Source organism: Lithobates pipiens, unplaced genomic scaffold (assembly GCF_037356315.1).
Source record: "Lithobates pipiens isolate NorthernLeopardFrog02 unplaced genomic scaffold, aLitPip1_a1.2 Scaffold_1, whole genome shotgun sequence".
In the NCBI taxonomy this organism is placed as follows: Eukaryota; Metazoa; Chordata; class Amphibia; order Anura; family Ranidae; genus Lithobates; species Lithobates pipiens.
The window spans coordinates 180315836-180334455 of record NW_027507685.1 but is presented as its reverse complement, the minus strand read 5'-3'; the positions used below and the strand labels follow the sequence as shown (position 1 = coordinate 180334455).

Here is an 18620-nt window from a genome sequence, read left to right as displayed (position 1 = left end):
TTATCTGTTAGAAATTGCATCTTTATGGTATTTTTTCCTTATGCAATATATCAATGGTTTGTTTATGTGCCCTATTAACTCTTCTTTTCCCATACGATATATCTCTTGCTATATTGATTTTAGTTATTGCACAATGATTTTCTTGCGATTCGCAATTTTTTAAATTTTTTTGCAACTTGGGTGTCACATTTCACTTCATATATCAAATCTCACTAGATTATTTGTTTTAGAACATATTTGTTAATCATCTATTTAATTTAGGTATATTTTATCACAGACACACACAGGTTATAATATTACCATTTGTATATATTACTTTGATTGTCACATCATTGTTTTAGATTTTGTGTATCCAGATTTATGTCTGAGGTGCCTTTTCAAATATCACCAGCACTACACATGGTTTCCATTTTTTCATACAATTAGTCTGATTGTTGTGTTGGCTGCGGTTGGTGCGGTATTATCACTATATTTATGAATGCTTCATGAATGTTGAGTAGCTTGACCATGTCGCTGCTCAGCAAATTTGTTCTAGTGTCACTCCAGCTCGCTCCGCCCAAGAAGCAGACAGTACGTGTGTGGAGGGAGCCATGGGGGAAAAAGGGCGTTCCTTTAAGATCTTTTAAGCTTCCACAATAGCTTGTATAACTGGGCAATTGTACCTTTCAAAGCTTGGAACCCCATTTTTTCCCCCAGAATGTAATAAATAGGCATTGGATTTTCTAATGCTTTCAGACAATTCCAAACAACATAAGACACAGGCCTTCACATCCAGTTGGTGGAATTCTGCTTCTTTTGGATTGGAGATGCACAGAAAGAAGGCATAACAATCGCCTGAGTCCTGTGGAATTTAGACACCACTTTAGGCAAGAACGCTGGGTCTGTACACAGTACCAGTCTGTCCTCCAAAATTTCCAGGAAAGGCTGTTTAATAGAAAATGCCTGCAGCTTGCTAATGTGCCTGGCTGTGGAGATTGCCACTAAAAAGGCATTTTTGTGCGTGGCCCACTTTAACCAGTTCGGGACCAGCCGCCCATGTTATACTGCGGCAGGTTGGCCCGGCCACGCATAGCGTGGTAGCTATACGATTAGATCCAGAACTAAACAATCCTCAGGCCCAGGCCAATGGTATCTGGCCTGGACCTGGCGATAGCTCCTGGTGAATGAGAGCCTTCCCCTGCATGTGTAAGTGTAAACAGCAGGGGAAGTGATGTAATCTCTCCTCGTGAAAGTCTTTTTGCTCCAGAGAGAGGAGAGAAGACATCTCAAAGTGCACCAACACTATACTGACAACAGTTCACATAGGTACACTTGCCACCCCCGATCACCCCCCCAGTTAACCCCTTGTCACTGTGTCACCCAGTGCAGTGTTCATATTTTTTTTTTTGATCACTGTACTGTGTCATTAGTGACGAAAATCTGCGTTAGGGTACTTAGTGTAGGCCCAGATAGGTCTAGGGACCCCCCAACAAAGGTTTAACCCCTTGATCACCCCGTCACCAGTGAACACTGTATTAGTGTCATGGGTGACGCTGGCTAGCTAGTTTATTTTTTTATAACATCAGGGCACCCACCGTATTTTACTTAAAGGTTTAACCCCCTGATCACTCGGTGGGTGATATCAGAGAGGTTTTAGTGTCAGATGGGGTCTGCGCCGGCCCAGGCAGCGTCAGATTAGTGCCAGTAGCGCTAACACCCACGCATGCACCATACACCTCTCTTAGGAATATAGCATCTGAACGGATTGATATCTGATCAAATGGATAGTGGCATCCCCAGCAGTTTAGGGTTCCCAAAAATGCAGTGTTAGCGGGATCAGCCCAGATACCTGCTAGCACCTGCGTTTAGCCCCTTCACCCAGCCCACCCAAGTGCAGTATCAATCGATCACTGTCACTTACAAAACACAACACACATTAGTGCAGCGCTCATCAGGCCTGATCCCTGCAAACGCTAACATTTTTTTTGTAGCATTTGAAGCAGTCGCTGAGAGTCGGGAGCTTTCTTCTCTCTGAGTTTCACTACTGTACCAGTAAATTTAGAGACCAAAATGTCAAATCGAAGGTACAGCAGTGAAGAGGCCTGCACGTTTCTGAGCATGACAGATAGTGAAGAGGAAGTCACTCACCTGTCAGATTCAGGCTCAGAATACGAACTGTTAGACAGCAGCGGCACCCTGACAGATAGCTCTGATGATGGAGTTGTGGTCCCTGCCAAGGTCAGGCGTACCCGACCCTGTTCTTTTGCTGTCGTTGAGGTGCAAGAACCGCAGGGCTCTCATATGGAGCAGAGAGCCAGTACTAGTGCCGCTCATACTTCTGGTGAACTGGCAAGCACCAGTGGCCTAGTACATCCTGGTCGTACATCCAGCAATGATTTAACACTTGGCGACGTGGCAAGTCCCATAAGTGCAGTTCAAGCCAGCGAGGTGGCTAGCACAAGTAGTGTCCCGCTGCCACCAAGAGGACGACAAACATAGGCCCATTGAGCCCATAGTGCCCTTCCTGCTGCATTCGCCAATCCTAATTGGGAGCCCACCACTTCTGCAGCACCCGTACTTCTCCCATTCATTGGAAAACCTGGGTTCAGGTGGAAACAGTTGATTTTACGTCACTTTATTTTTATTCACTGTTTTTCACGGAAGATCTCTATAGATCTATTGTTGACCAAAGAAATTTGTATGCTGGCTAGCTCATCACCGCTAATCCCCAGTTGACCCTTGGCAGAGATTGGAGACCTATTACGGTCTCCGAATTTAAGACCTTCCTGGGCCTATCCCTCCTCATGGGCATAACTAAAAAGAGTAAGTTGCGGTCATATTGGTCCACTGACCCAATTCACCATATGCCTGTGTTCTCTGCCTCCATGACCAGGACACGATACGAGCAGATCTTGCGGTTCCTGCACTTCAATGATAATGAACAGTCGTCCTCGGGGTGACCCTGGATTTGGTCAGTTCTACAAAATTCGGCCCCTCATAAACCACTTCAACCAACAGTTTGCAGCCTTGTTTACTCCTGATCAAGTTGTCTGCGTTGAGTCCCTGATTACGTTTCCTGGCCGCTTGTCTATCAAACAGTATCTTCCCAGCAAGCGTGCCAGATATGGGGTCAAGATGTATAAGCTCTGTGACAGGGCAACAGGCTATATATAGAGTTTTATGGTTTACGAGGTAAAAGATAGTCACGTAAAGCCAGAGTACTGCCCAGACTATATAGGGAGCACTGGCAAGATTGTGAGGGATTTGGCGTCAACCTTATTCGGAAACAGGTTCCCCCTTGTACGTGGACAATTATTACATGAGCGTGCCTCTTTTTAGTCACCTTTTTGATTATGGAATTGGTGCATATGGCACAGTGCGATCTAATGGCCGGGGCTTCCTCCAACGGCTTGTAGAATTCTGACTTAGATGGGGGGAGATCCTGCTTGAAGTGTAAATTTGTTAGCAGTGAAGTGGAGGGATTCACAGAATGTTTTTGTTCTGTCACACAGATACGACAGTCCAAATTTCTACAGTGACTGGTGTTGTGGAGAAACCCCTCTGTGTCCACGAATATAACCTTAATATGGGAGGGGTGGACCTGAACGACCAGTTGTTGGTGTCGTACCCAATTGGCCGTAAGGCCATACGCTAGTACAAAAAAAGTGTATGTATATTTATTTCAATTGTCTCTGCTGAACCCTTTTTATGCTATACAAACCTTCAGGACGGATTGGATCCTTCCTTAAATTCCAGGAAGAGATTGTCACATCCCTTCTGTTTCCAGAGAGTGCAATGGCCCACCTTCCCAACACAAATGCAGTGAGCAGGCTGCATGAGAGACATTTTCTGTATGTCCTCCCTGGTACCCCTACCCAAAGAACACCCCAAAGAAGATGTAGTGTCTCCAGAAAAAGCGGATTTAGGCATGACACCCGCTTTTATTTTCCCTCCTGTCCTGACCAACCTGGTATCTGCATCTATGACTGTTTCAAACGCTACCACACACTAGTTGAGTATTAGCGTATGGTACACCACCACAGTTAAAAAAAAAAAAAAAAAGTGCATGTATGCCCATTATAAGTGGGTGGATGAAGGGTGGTATTCATTAAGTGGGCATACCCACCGATCAATCTCTTTTTCGTTCAGCCCACAGGCTGCATGAAAAAAAGAACATTAAAATGTATGCAAAACAAAGACCAGTGACGTACTGGTATGCTGCTGGAATTTGAGTGGTTATACCAGAATGATGCTTGCAGGTTTAGGTATCATCCTTTTCAGCCAGCAGTCAGCTTTCCTGTAAAAGCAATCCTAGCGACTAATTAGCCTCTAGACTGCTTTTACAAGCAGTGGGAGGGAAAGTCCCCCACCATCTTCCATGGTTTTCTCAGACTCTCCTGTCCCAACAGGAAAACCGAGAATGCAGCCGATGGTTCTGCCAGCTGACCATAGAGCTGACCAGAGACCAGAAAGGCTCCAATCATCTCTATGTCTTAAGAAACTGGAGGCTACGAGCATTTCATGACTTAGGTTTCGCTGGATATAAACAGCGTCATTTGGAAATTGGCAAAGCATTTTATCACACCAATCTTGGTGTGGTCAGATGCTTTGAGGGCAGAGGAGAGATCTAGGGTCTACTAAACCCCATTTTTTTTTCAAAAAAGTACCTGTCACTAACTATTGCTATCATAGGGGATATTTACATTCCCTGAGAGAACAGTAAAAATTATAAAAAAAAAAAAAAAAAAAATTAAAAGGAAGTTGAAAAATAAAATAAAAAAGCAAAATATATATATATAAAAAAAAAATAATAAAAAAAAAAAAAAGAGCACCCCTGTCTCCCCCGTGCTTACACGCAAAGGCGAACGCAATCCCCGGTCGGGTGTCATACAACAATTGCAAATCTAAAGTGGTAACCTGTAAAGGATTTTAAAAATGTATGTCGTTTTCCACCGCTGCAATTTTAAAGCATGTCGTGTTTGGTATCCATGTACTTGGCATAAGATCATCTTTTTTATTCCATCAAACATTTGGGCAATATAGTGTGTTTTAGTGCATTAAAATTAAAAAAAGTGTACTTTTTCCAAAAACTGCTTTGCAAATACTGTGTGAAAAACAAAAATGGCAACACGCACCATTTTAATCTTTAGGGCCTTTGCTTAAAAAAAATATATAATGTTTGGGGGTTCAAAGTAATTTTCTTGCAAAAAAAATATATATTTTTTTTAATGTAAACAAAAAGCGTCAGAAAGTGCTTGGTCTTCAAGTGGTTAGAAGAGTAGGTGATGTATGACATAAGCTTCTAAATGTTGTGCATAAAATGCCAAGACAATTCAAAACCTCCCAAATGACCCCTTTTTGGATAGTAGACACGCCAAGCTATTTGCTGATGGGCATGTTGAGTCCATGGAATATTTTATATTTTGCCACAAGTTGCAGCAAAATTAAAAAAATTTATTTATTTTTTGGACAAAGTCGTCACTAAATGATATATTTATCAAACATGCCATGGGCATATGTGAAATTTACCCCAAGATACATTCTGGCGCTTCTCCTGAGTACGGGGATACCAAATGTGGGACTTATTGGGAGCCTAACTACATACAGGACCCCGAAAACCAATCACTGCCTTCAGGCTTTCTAAGGGCGTAAATTTTTGACTTCACTCCTCACTGCCTATCAGTTTTGGAGGCCATGAAATGCCCAGATAGCACAACCACCCTCCCTCCCAAATGACCCCATTTTAGGAAGTAGACACCCCAAGCTATTTGCACGTTGAGTATTTTGCAGATCTTGCTTTTTTTCACAAAGTTTTGAAAATTGAAAAAAGGAAACAGTGAGCTTTGAGATCACTTGTCACATAGACAGACACGACCACCTTTACATTTTACCCTGTCTCTTCATAAGAAAGCATAGTCAAGCTCAATTATGTGAAGAATGAAGCCAAGCTTCAGCAATACCAATTACATCATAGTTCTTTTCATGCACCACAGCTTCCAACTTTCCTTGGAAAACTTTGGCGTTGGTAAACACTTTAATCCATTGTCACATTTTGCATGTGTTTTGCATATCTAAAGAGCAGTACAAACAGTACCATGATTGCCGATGGTTGTTTGTAACATGGGAAACTCCTAAATTACCTGCCATTTAGATGCAAACCAATCTTTAGCACATAGGTTGCATCCCAATGAAAAGTCAGCCCAGTGCTCTAGAAATCCAAACTGCTACCTCTTACACACTTTTTACACCAAGTCTTTAGCCATGCATTCAAAAAACTAAGCTCCCCCTTTGTTTCCAATGCTGCACATGGCACAGATAATATTCTAGAGCAGGTATCACTAAATGGCGGTAAAGGAGGAGCAAGTGCTGTGAGGGGGTGATGTAAACGGGGGGCAGTGCTGTGGGGGGTGATGTGAAGCGGAGCATTGCTGTGGGGGGTGATGTAAAGGGGGGCAGTGGACACTAATAAGAGGAGGAAGCTGATGTGAAGTGGGGGACTGTGCTGTGCGGAGGACTGAGGACACAGATGCAAGAATGACATTCTGCTATAAAATGAGGGGACTGCGCTGGAAAGGTTCTGAGTCATCACACAAACATGTTATTTAGACCCCTGCTGGAAGAAAATTCTACTGATCGGACCTCCATGAATTTTTATTTAGTACCTCTGTTCTAGAGAATAGAACCTTGGAGGTCCTTCCCTTCAACTTTCAGCCTAGTACCTTAAATTGATTAAACTGAGCCTCCAGCTTCCTGTATTCGGTTATTGGATCCAACATGGACCAAGAGGGCTCCAAGTAAATTTATCAACCAGGTGCACCACATGCCAAACCCTGGCGCTAGGGAGACAGCAAATTATTTGGTTTAGGTAATTCTGGTGACAAATTATATCAGTCCTTCTGGATATAGAATGCCCTATAACGACCAACTGTCTAGGCCTGCTCTCCCAGCTGTCAGGGGTAGCAGTGACATCTGTGGCTGCCACATCCAAATCTTTACCCAACTTGGCAAATTTGTGTTGGTGATCAAACACTGGACTGATCCTTCCTTTGCTGTGAGCCCCAACCACTCTCCATAACTATATAAACCCCTTCTCCTACCTGAACATCCCGACATCCTCCCTTCAGCTGCCTATATTAACCTTTTATGTAGCTGGCAGGGAAGAAGTGGAGAGTAGTATTCCCTTAGGAGAACATGACAGTGTCACTTGAGTGGCATGTCTGAATCTGTCAACATCACAACTAACATTAGTCTCAGGGCTGTTGTATGCCTACGTAAGAAAGGCTTTTACAGGTAGTACCAGCAGGGCTCGACAAATCCCGGGCACCAGGTCTTCATGGCGACTAGAAACTGCGTCCTGGTGCCTGGGCTTTTGTCAGTGACAAGTTCTACAACTGCCATTATAGGATGGGCTCTGGGGCACGGCCATCATCATGGTGAATGAGATAAGCGGTGAAGATGACGACCCGGGGATAGAGCAGGAAGAGAGTGGTGCAGCAGCCACTGACATGGCAGGGGAAGTGAGCAGCCAGCAGAGTGCAGGCACGCTAGGGGATTCCTGGTGGCCCATCATCTGCGCTGCCCTCCCCCAGGGGTATTGCTAAAGCAGGCTGTGGCTTGACCCAGGGATGAGGGGGCTCGGGAGTTGGTGGTTTCCCAAGACCTCCAGCACTCTGCTCCAGTAGTGTGGCGGAGGTTGGCCACAAAAGGTGGTGGAAGGTGCTGGCAGCAGAGCCGCCATCCATGCCATGTGGAGCCAGGTGGTCGAGGGAGGGGGAAAGCTCATCTCCTCTACAAATGTGTGCTCTGTGTCTGCTGCAGAGAGGAAAGTAGTACCTAAATTCTGATGCCTGAGGAGGACCAAGATTGTGATGCTGGGAAACGTTCCATCTGCAGTGTCAATGTGGCTGCCGTGAAGGAAGGTGGAAGGGGGTCATCTCCCAGGTAAGAACTGATGGTTGGGGAGGGTTGCCAAAACCGGATTCATACCATCTGGTGGGTAAGGAGATGACTGACAGGTGCTGGCATCTTTTCTGCCTTATGTTCGGTGCCAAGGGAGGCCACTCCACGTGTGCCTTCTCCTGGCCATATGCCTATGCGCCTGATATCTCCACACCGCTCCTTCTATACATAGCACATGGAACCTGGGGCACCAGTTATATACCCAGTGTAAACCCAATAATAAAAGGCTGTGGGGCTGCCAATAAGAGGCTCAAGCATAATGCACACTAGCAGTTTCTTTTTTAAATTCAACCCAGCTGGCTGAACGGAAAAAAAACAGAGGCTCTCACTGCACTACCTATCCAATGTAAGTGCAGCAATCTCCCCGCTGAGCTATTATGTTCTGACAGGGGGACTGCCTCGCTCCACCAACACTCTTCACCATTGCCTTAGTGCCCCTATTGGATGCTGATTGGCAGACCTTTTTTGGTCATGCCCCTTCGGCTGGCTTCTGGCTACATAAAAGAAGGGGTTTTGTCAGTTAAAAAAAAACGGCTCCTAACTCTTTTAGCTAGCTCCTAGATTCAAAGCAAAGTTGTCAAGCCCTGTATTAGATATTTCCCTCTGCTCCAGCAAATATGTACAACCCTCCTGCCTCCATATACCAGCCTTCAACAAATTCCTCCTCTGTTAGCTAAAGGTACTGTGGTTCAGTACAGCTTACTTTCAAGTTACAACTATATACCAGTTACTTGCCTCAAAGCTTTCTGTATCTACACCAGTTGCACAGCCTTCATAACTAGTCACCTGAGGTCTCATTTTAAAACTTAGTTACCTATGGCCATTCAGACATTGTTATTCTGCCACTGCTATCATGCAGTTTTCCACCACTGTTCCAATACCCCCACCAACAAGATGGCCTAATTAGTTCCCAGCAATCCTCTGTAGGAGTCCAGTGACCAAAAGAAAAATTAAAAAGTTTTCCCAACCTACATTAATTAGTTCCTATTCACTCCAGCCTCAACCAAAGTTGAGCCTGCATCCAGGGACAACAACTTGCATGTGATTGCTGAAAGAGCAAATGCATATAATCGGTGCAGGAGCAATTACATACGAGTGGTTGAATCTAGCTGCAAGAGCTTTGGTAGCCACCTATTGCGTTCAATGGCGATGCCTCCTGCGGCTAAGCACTGGGGCTCTCAAATATAAATCATTGGGTGCATTCATGGCTGTGAATGTACCCTTAGATTACAGTAAAGGGAAGGGTGTGTGTGTGTGTTGGTGGTGGTGGTGGTGGTGTTATGCAATGATACCTAGTTCAGTTTAAAAAAAAAAAAAAGTAACGTAAGGGACAATGTATTGGGAGGACAGGCAGGCTGGTCTCCCAGCACAGCCCAAAAATTTACAATGCTAGGATGGATGTGCTCTCACGCCTAGCGTGGTCCGCTTGAAATAGGAGAGCAGGGGGACTGGCAAAAACACCAGTTATTTCACATAAAAGGAAGCAATGCAAGGAGACTAGGATACTTTTTCATGCTAGTACCTAGTACTACAGAAACAGAAATATTAAATTTGAGGTAACATATTCTTTAACATTCTAATGAGATATAGAATGTGTTTGTCAATATTTGCTTATGTTAAAGCCCAACTCCAGCCAAAATGTTCTACTAAATGTAAAAAGTGCAGGAAAGAGTTAAATAGTAGCTATAGCCAAAGTAAAAATATATATATACACATACAGCAGTCTGTTTGTCTGAGCCCCCAATAACTTATTTGTATTACCTGCTGATCCAGCCAGTGTTTTTAAACTTCCAATAACTGCCCTGCTGTCCAACAAATCTGATATTAAGTGGGTTTAGAAAAAACATTTAACACTGGCAGAGGTGCTTACAACGATCAGCTATTTAAGCAAAATCTTTATCCCAAATGAGAAAAATTATTGCTGTAACTGCTTAAAAGGTTACTGCTTTCTAAGGGTGGCTATGTTGCTCCTCCACAGATGCAGTGGAGGAGTTAATGTAGCCACTATAAGACAGGAGGTATGTTATGGTCCAATCAATAGATGGAAATAAAGGTATGAAACCCTGAAAAAAAATAACTATTGCAGCCATCACATCAATGTTTGGTATTCTACAATACTGTACAGTATATTAAATTTTACTATAGTGGGGAAGAGTTTAAACTTCAGACAATATTTCTATTGTGGTCTTGTTATGCTGAATTTGGGAGATAAAATATGAGAATTTTGCCAATTAAGTCACGGACAGGAATTTTCATGCTCCCCACGAAGGCTGGGTTCACACTGCTCCGACACGGAAGTTGGACGACTTCCGATCTGACTTTGTCCTGGGACTTCATGTCTGACTTCAATGAATGGGATCTGACCATACCAAGCCCTTTGAGTTTGATATAAATCTTGAGGGGGAACCCCACACAAATAAATAGAGTGGGGTCCCCAAAGTCCATACCAGAACCTTATTCGAGCCTTCAGATCAGCAGGTCGGAAAAAGGGGGGGGGGTGAACGAGCGAGTGAGCCCCCCCACTCCTGAACCATACCAGGCCAGATGCCATCAGCTTGGAGGGGCAGGTGCTTTGAGCCCCCCCCCGCACAACAAAGCATCTTATCCCCATGTTGATGGGAACAAGGGCCTCTTCCCTACAAACTTATGGCAGTGGTTGCAGGGGGTCTGCAGGCAGGGTGCTTATCAAAATATGGACACCCCTTAGGCTGCCACAAAGCACCCACCCCTCAATGTTGAGGGCATGTGGCCTGGTATGGTTCGGGAAGGGGGGGGGGGTGGGCACTCTTGGTGTGGGGTATTCCCCTCAAAATCCATACCAGACCTAAGGGGGGGGGGGGGGGGGGCCATGGCATTTTTTTTTTTTTTTTTACATTTTGGCTTGGAGCTCCCCTTCAAGATCCTCAGAGTACAAGTCACACGCCACAATAGGTAAGACTTGTGTCTTTTTTCAACCTCAGTTACTATGCAACAAGTCGGATCAGTTAAGATGATGAGCCAACTTGGATGCAACTTACATTCAAGTCAATGGGCTGAAATTTTGTCCAAGTCACACCAAAGTAGCGCAGGAACCTTTTTCAAAGTCAGACCAGTTAAGATGGCTGTCACAGGAAACATTCATTTTAACATGCCGTGCAAATGGTGCAGTCAAAGTCGAAGCGTATGTTGAACCAGTGTCAACCAGCCATTAAACACATTTTGGCTAGAGTTACGTTTTAACAGGTCCAAGTGATGACTGTCAACAAGCGAGAATTAATTGGTGTTAATTTTGTAGCAACAAGATCACCTGTCCAGACCAATCCCAGCTATTGCTGAATACCCATGAAGAAAGCTACCAAGCATGGCTGGTAAACTTACCCGGTGTTCATTCATACTGCCCATAACAGCTTTACGAATAGAGTCGGCGTAACTGTGCAGCCTGCCAAAACAAAATTAAAAAAAGACATAAGCGGGCAAAAAAGTAAGAACACTGTTACCCCCTGACAGGACACAGTGATATGGCATAGCTTGCAAGAAGTGTTCCAGGCAAAGTTATTAGTGAATGACTTCATACTTGAGATGGTCCAACATCATGCAGCTGGCTAAAAGCATTGCAGTGGGGTTTGCAATGTTCTTATTGGCAATGCTCTTCCCTGTGTTTCTGGTGGCCTGTAAGAGAAAAAAAAATGGATTATCTAACCTTATGCCATCTGGGGTGCCCAAATTCTCTTACAACACCAGGTAAAAAAAACAGCATTTTTAAAACAGCTTACCTGAAATCCTTTTCTTTGAAGTACATAAGGGGACACAGAGCCATAGTAGTTACCATGTGGGTTATAGGCCACCTTCGGGTGAGAGACACTGTCACGCCCTAAGACAAGAAGTGCAATCCCTATATTACGCCTCCCACTACTGGGGGTACCTCAGTTTTGTAGGGAGGGACCTCTGTGTCCCCTGATGTACTTCAAAGAAAAGGATTTTACAGGTAAGCCGTTTTAAAAATCCTGCTTCCTTTTCATAAATCAGGGGACACAGAGCCATAGTAGTTACTATGTGGGATGTCCCATAGCAATGGCAACTGAAGGGAGGGAGACAACAAAAAAGGTAGGGCATTAAAATGCTAGAGGACGTTTACTGCAGCCTGCTGTACACTACGCCCAAAGGCAATATCCTTATGACCTTTTCCATCGATTTGATAGCATCTGGTAAATGTATGGACTGAAGACCAAGTTCCGGCATGGCAGATCTGAGGCATAGAGGCCTGGTGATGCACCGCCCAAGAGGCACCAACAGCCCTGGTGGAGTGTGCTTTAACATGAAAAGGAGGAATTTTCTTCTTTAAACCATAAGCTTGAACAATCACTTGATGAATCCATTTGGAAATAGTAGATTTTGATGCTGCCTGTCCTCTTTTAGGACCTTCTGGCAGTACAAACACCACATCTGTTTTGCGAATCTGAGAGGTTTCCTTTAAATAGACCTTGACCGCTCTCACTACATAAAGGGAATGTAGTGCCTTCTCTTCCCTAGATCGAGTGTCTGGGAAAAAAAAGGCAGAATATCTTGGTTCAAATGAAAACCTGTCACCACCTTCGGCAGGAATTCAGGATGAGGCCGCAATACCACGTTATCCTTATGCGTGATCAAATATGGCTCTTTACAAGAAAGAGCCACCAATTCTGACAGAGGATATGGCAACCAAAAAGATTAGTTTTCTCATCAAAAGAGCCAAGGAAGTTTCCTGTATAGGCTCAAAAAGGCTGTTTCTGTAAAGCAGACAGGACTAAATTCAAATCTCAAGGATTTAGGGGTGCCCCGACGGGAGGATTAATCCGTATTACCCCCTGAATAAAACTATGTACAAGAGAGTGAGAAGCAAGAGGCCTGGCCCTTGATAGTACTCAAGGCCAGCCTCATTTCCAAGCCCATTTGCAGGAATTCAAGGATCCTACCTATGACATACTTCCTGGGGTGCCAACCCCTGGATTTACACCTGGAGACATATGCCTTTCAGACTCTATAGTAAATTACTCTGGAGGCCAGCTTCCTAGCATTAACCAAAGTAGCCACTACTGAAGGAGATAACCCACGGTCCTTTAGAATGTGGGTTTCAATAGCCAAACCATTACATTTAGCATTTGTAAGGTAGGATGGAATACCGGACCTTGCACGAGGTGGTCTGGCAACAGCGGCAGGGTCCAAGGGTCCCCTATTGCCATCTTAATGATCTTGGCAAACAAAGATCTTCTGGGCCACCAGAATCACCTCTTTCTGTCTCTGCGGAGAAGGCACGGAAGCAGCAAAACCGGATGAAACGCACAGATCAGTGAAAACTGGTCCGCTGTAAAGACCAAGGCATCTGTTCCACACGCTAGCAGAGCCCTCGTCTTTGTCACAAAGTTGTCAACTTTGTTGTTGAATCTGGACACGAACAGATCCACGTCCGGAACATCCCATCTTTGACATATTGACAGAAAGATGTCGGGGTGAAGGGACCATTCTCCCGGAAACAATTGTTGGCGACTCAGATAGTCCCCCTGCCAATTTTCTATCCCTGGAATGAAAATCGCTGAAAGGCAAGGAAAGTTGCTTTTTGCCCAAGCTAGAACATGATTCACCTTTTTTTGGGCTGCATGGTTTCTCGTGCCCCCTTGGTGATTGATGTAGGCCACAGCCATGGCATTGTCAGATTGAATCCTGACAGGACAATTCCATAGTCTGAGCGTCCAGGACTCTAGGGCTAGACGTACTGCCCGAATTTCTAGAATGTTGATGGACAAAGTCCTTTCTGACTTGGACCACTTCCCCTGGACAGATGCTTCTTCCAGGGCTGCTTCCCAGCCTAGAAGGGTAGCATCTGTTACCACTTTCCAGGATACTGGTAGAAAGAATTTCCCCTTTTGGAGGTTGCTGGATATCAACCACCAATTGAGGCTCTGATGCACCTCGGGGGATAAGTGCATTGGAAAATTTCAAAGCCTGGACCACCTTGTTCCAGGCCGATAGAATGGTGTTTTGTAGCAGTCTTTAATGAAACTGCACATAAAGGACGGCTTCGAAAGAGGCCACCATCTTTATTAACAATTTCATGCACAGCCGAATGGAACGATTTCTGTTTGTTTTGAAAAGTTGAATCAGTTCCTTTATGGAGCTGACTCTTGCCTGGGGGTAAGAATACCTTCTTTCGAAAGGTAGCTATGATCAGCCCCAAGTACTGTAATCTTGATGGTTTTAAGGAGGATTTTTCTAGGTTGAGAATTCAGCCTAGGAATTCCAAGTAGCTTACAGCTAAGAGAGTAAACTTTGGTTTAGACAGAAGACTGATTGATCTACTAAAAGCAGATCATCTAGATAGGCTAGGACAGTTATACCCTGAGCCATTAACCTGGTTAAAAGAGGTGTCAGGATCTTTGTGAACACACGTGGTGCGGTGGCTAGACCGAATGGCAGATCCACAAACTGAAAATGATGATTTTCTACTTCGAAGAATCAAAATTTCTGATGAGCTGGAAATATTGGCATGTGGAGATATGCATCCTTGATATCGATCAATGCCAAAAATTCTCCTCCTTGCAAAATGGAAACAACCGATCGGATTGACTCCATGCAAAAGGAATGGATATTTAAGTGCAGGTTCAGATCTTTGAGATCTAGAATGGGTCTTACCTACCAGTTTGGAACGGTGAAAAGGTTTGAATAAAACCCTGAACCCTGTTCCTTTGCAGGAACCTCTGATATCACCTTCTGGGATAAGAGATGATCTAGATCTAGAAAGACTTCCTTTTCTCTGGATCTCTGGGAATGTTTGATCTTAGAAAACAAAGAGATGGGAATTCTCTGAACTCTAGTTTGTAACCTAGAGAAATCGAGGAAGCAACCCATCTGTCTTGACATCATTCCTGCCAGATCTTTGAAAATTGCAGAAGCCTTCCCCCCCACCCGAGCGAACGAGGGAGCGTATTTTGTTTTGGGGCTTGCTGGCCCCACGACCACAGGGCCCTGGGACTGCCCCTGTGGTCTTCCTCTTGAGCTTGATGGTGGAGGCCACCAAGACTGCCTAGAGGAAGATATTCCTGGCACTGGAGAAGATGCACGTTTAAAGGAGAAATGCTTAAACTTCTTTTTTACTGGTAAAATAACTTTTCCCATTAGAAATCCTTTGGATATATTTATCTAAATCGTCTCCAAATAATCTTTCACCATGAAATGGATAACTGGCCAAGAGCTTCTTACACAGCGCTTTGGCTGACCATCTTTTCAACCATAGGACTCTGCGTGTATGCACTAGTCCTAGCATAAGCCGTGAGGCTTGAATAGAAGAATCCTTCATAGCAGCCACCGTAAAACATAGTGCATCTAATAGGCCAGCCTATTGCTGGGCCTGCTGATCAGGAATAATCTTAACCACTTAAGGACTAGCCTCGTTTTGGAATTTAGGCATTTACATGTTTAAAACAGTTTTTTGCTAGAAAATTACTTAGAACCCCAAAAATTATATATATTTTTTTCTAACACCCTAGAGAATAAAATGGCGGTCATTGAAATACTTTTTCTCACACCGTATTTGCGCACTGGTCTTACATGCGCACTTTTTTTTGAAAAAAAATAAGACAACAGTAAAGTTAGTCCAATTTTTTTATATTGTGAAAGATAATGTTACGACGAGTTTTGTGTTACAGAGGTGGTCTAGGGCTAGAATTACTGCTCTCACTCTACTGATTGCGGCAATACCTCACATGTGTGGTGTGATCACCAGTTTCATATGCGGGCGCTACTCATGTGTGTGTTCGATTCTGCGAGTAAGCTCGTCAAGATAGACCGCTTTAAAAACATTTTTTGAATTTTATAAATGTTTTCACTTTTTAAAAAAAATAATCTAGATCACTTTTATTCCCATTACAAGGAATGTAAACATCCCTTGTAATAGAAAAAAGCATGGTAGGTCCTCTTAAATATGAGATTTGGGGTCAACAAGTCCTCAGATCTCATATTTGGACTAAAATGCAATGAAAAGTAAAAAATAAATTGACATTTGAAAAAATTACTTTGAAAAAATGTGCCTTTAAGAGTTTTGACGTTGCTTCCGCCCTGCTATGGTATGGAGACGGTATGGAGACGGGTGGGGGCCATCTTAGCCTCATTTGTCTCCATACCCAGGCACTGAGAGGACCCGATCGCCTCCGTCACTGCCGACGGCTCCGGTAAGCAACGGAGAGTGAGCGGCGGGAGTAGGGGCCCCTCTCCTGCCGCCGATAACGGTGATCTCCACAGAGATTGCCATTATCATAAACACGACCGGCTCCTGAAAAGATATCTCGGTTGTGGCAGCAGGTGCTGCCATTACCGAGATGTTCCTCTTCAAAGTGCTGACGTATATGTACAGGAGACAGTCCGCAAGTGGTTACGTATCTCTGCAAACTGGTCCTTTATGGACTGAGACACTCCAATTTCCGCAAGAACCAGCTAAACTACTGAACTTGCCAGAGACATATTGTTTTTAAAAAGAAATTCCAACTTTTTATCTGTTGGATCCTTTAACATTTGTGCATTGTCTACCAGACAAGTGAGATTTTTAATTTACCAAGGAGATTGCAGCTTCAATTGCTGGAACCCCCCCATTTCTTATAGAATTCCTCCTCCATAGGATAAAGTGTAGAAAACTTTTTTGGAGGCAAAAACTGCTTATCCGGGTATTCACATTCAGAATACAACAGCTTTTTTACGGCTCACTCTGACTGGCTGCATCACTCTCAGAGGAGGATGACATTTCCTTGGACATGGATTTAGATTGTTGTAAAACAATCGATCCCTTCGAACCCTTTGAGGAGTTCCTTGTCCCCCTTCCACTCATAGCTGGATGCACAAAACAGAGGCACTACCAGAAGGAATGCATACACTGCTAGGCTATAGTCCAGCAAAATATTGCTGCTATTAATGTCCAGCCTGAAGCAGTAACAATGTGTCAAAAGGGGAAAGCCTGTGTCACCAAACCTGAAAAAACGCCACCTCTTTGCTTTTGCGTAGCTCCACAGTCAGCAGCAGCACACAGTGTGCTTTTAAAAGCTTGCCTCCACGTCCACCTGGCGCTAGAGAGCGCCAACATAGTTAGCCCCGACCCTACAGCTCCACCCCCATTTTCAAAAAGACGGGTTTTCCATGTGAGCGGCAGACTACAGGTACCCTCGGACCTAGAGCGAGCATGGCAGGGGGGTTTACAAAAGCCGCCGAGCGGCTGCTGCATTTTCCAGTTCCCCCCCCCCCCCCCCTAAAAATGGATCCTGGCACTTTTAGCCTATGAGGGGGGGAATCCCAGCATAGGGGGGCAACAGGTCGTTGAGACAAATCCCCCTTTTGCTTACCAGAGGATCTGCTGCTTTGGCCGGAGGAAAGGAGGAAGTATTCGGCTCCTGACACAGCGCTGTTTCCAGCATGAGGCGGTGAGTGCTCAATACAGCCCCCCCCTTATTATTGGCTCACAATATCCAAGAATGAATTCTAAACTTGGTTCCCTTACATGACTTTATACTATAGGAATGTCAAGCCCTTTCAGAAATGTGTACTAACTTCCTTAAAAGGTAATACTGCTATTCAGAATTTAACATTAGTCAAATTCTACCCACTAGTCCTGTATATACCACAGCCAAAATTTGAAGTAGTTAGTCCTGTACCAGGGAGAGAACGTGCATGGTTTGAACATCGTGCCATGCCACAAAGACAGGGGACTCCGTAGCAAGAAAAAAAAAAAACAGCTATAGCCAAGCATTCTTGTTATATTTACCAACATTATTTGTAATTAAGTGTTCTACCTACAAGTGTCTGCATGATGTCTCTTTGCACATCTCAAAAAACACCGAAAAACAAACAAACAATCATGTAACCATGATAAAACATAGCTTCAGAATTAAGGGCCTAGGTGATGCTTCAAGGGGCAGGAGGTTCAGAAATACCCTATTGGCCCTCTCCACAATGAAGCCAACCAGAACAACTCTCCCAAAAAAATGAGCCATTGAGGTCCTTGGAGACTTTAGTGTACTGTGTCCTCTCCAGGAGGCTTAACATCCCCATAGGTTAGACCAGCCTTTTTCAACCAGGGTGCCTTGGCAAAATGCCTAAAAATTGCATACAAGCCAGGGTGTGGATGAAGGCTGCCTTTTAGTTACACAAAGCTACAGGTTTTCATTGTGCAACATTACAACCTTCTTGCTGCCGGCATCCTATCAATGACATCAGTTGATGAAGATGCCAGCCGCCTGTATGGCATCCTTGTCTGATCCCTCCCCTGCCCCTTAACATCAATGTTGGGGTTACATTTGCTGAGTGAGAGAGAAGAGAAACTAGTCAGTACCTTTTGCAAAAATGTATTTGGTTTGGAAGAATAAATCACATCTAACATTTTGTTTCGTGTGTGTGTGTGTGTGTGTGTGTGTGTGTGTGTGTGTGTGTGTGTGTGTGTGTGTGTGTGTGTGTGTGTGTGTGTTGCTGCATTATGTAAAAGCTATTAGAATCGTTTTTAAATTTTAAAATGGGGTGCCCCGAGACTGTAAAATTTTGGAGGGTGCCCCGAGATTGTTCCTAATTTTTAAAGGTTGCTTTGACTGAAAGAAAGGTTGAGAAACACTTGGTTAGACCTACAAAGATGGTCTTCCCAAAAATTTTAATGTTTAGTTGTTTCAAAACCTAACTGGTGTTCCTGGCTGTCCTGG

The 18620-nt window shown here is 44.1% G+C and overlaps 1 protein-coding gene across 2 annotated transcripts in view; it reads right to left on the bottom strand.

The window, feature by feature from the left end:
* IDH3G (isocitrate dehydrogenase (NAD(+)) 3 non-catalytic subunit gamma) overlaps positions 1-18620 on the bottom strand; it is a 188325-nt gene that overhangs the window by 20840 nt on the left and 148865 nt on the right. For both annotated transcript variants that reach the window (XM_077478977.1, XM_077478979.1), the window contains 2 exons: positions 11492-11586; positions 11296-11356 (listed from right to left, as the gene is read on the bottom strand). In XM_077478977.1, the coding sequence (XP_077335103.1) occupies positions 11296-11356; positions 11492-11586 (156 nt within the window). The remainder of the gene's footprint in view (positions 1-11295; positions 11357-11491; positions 11587-18620) is intronic.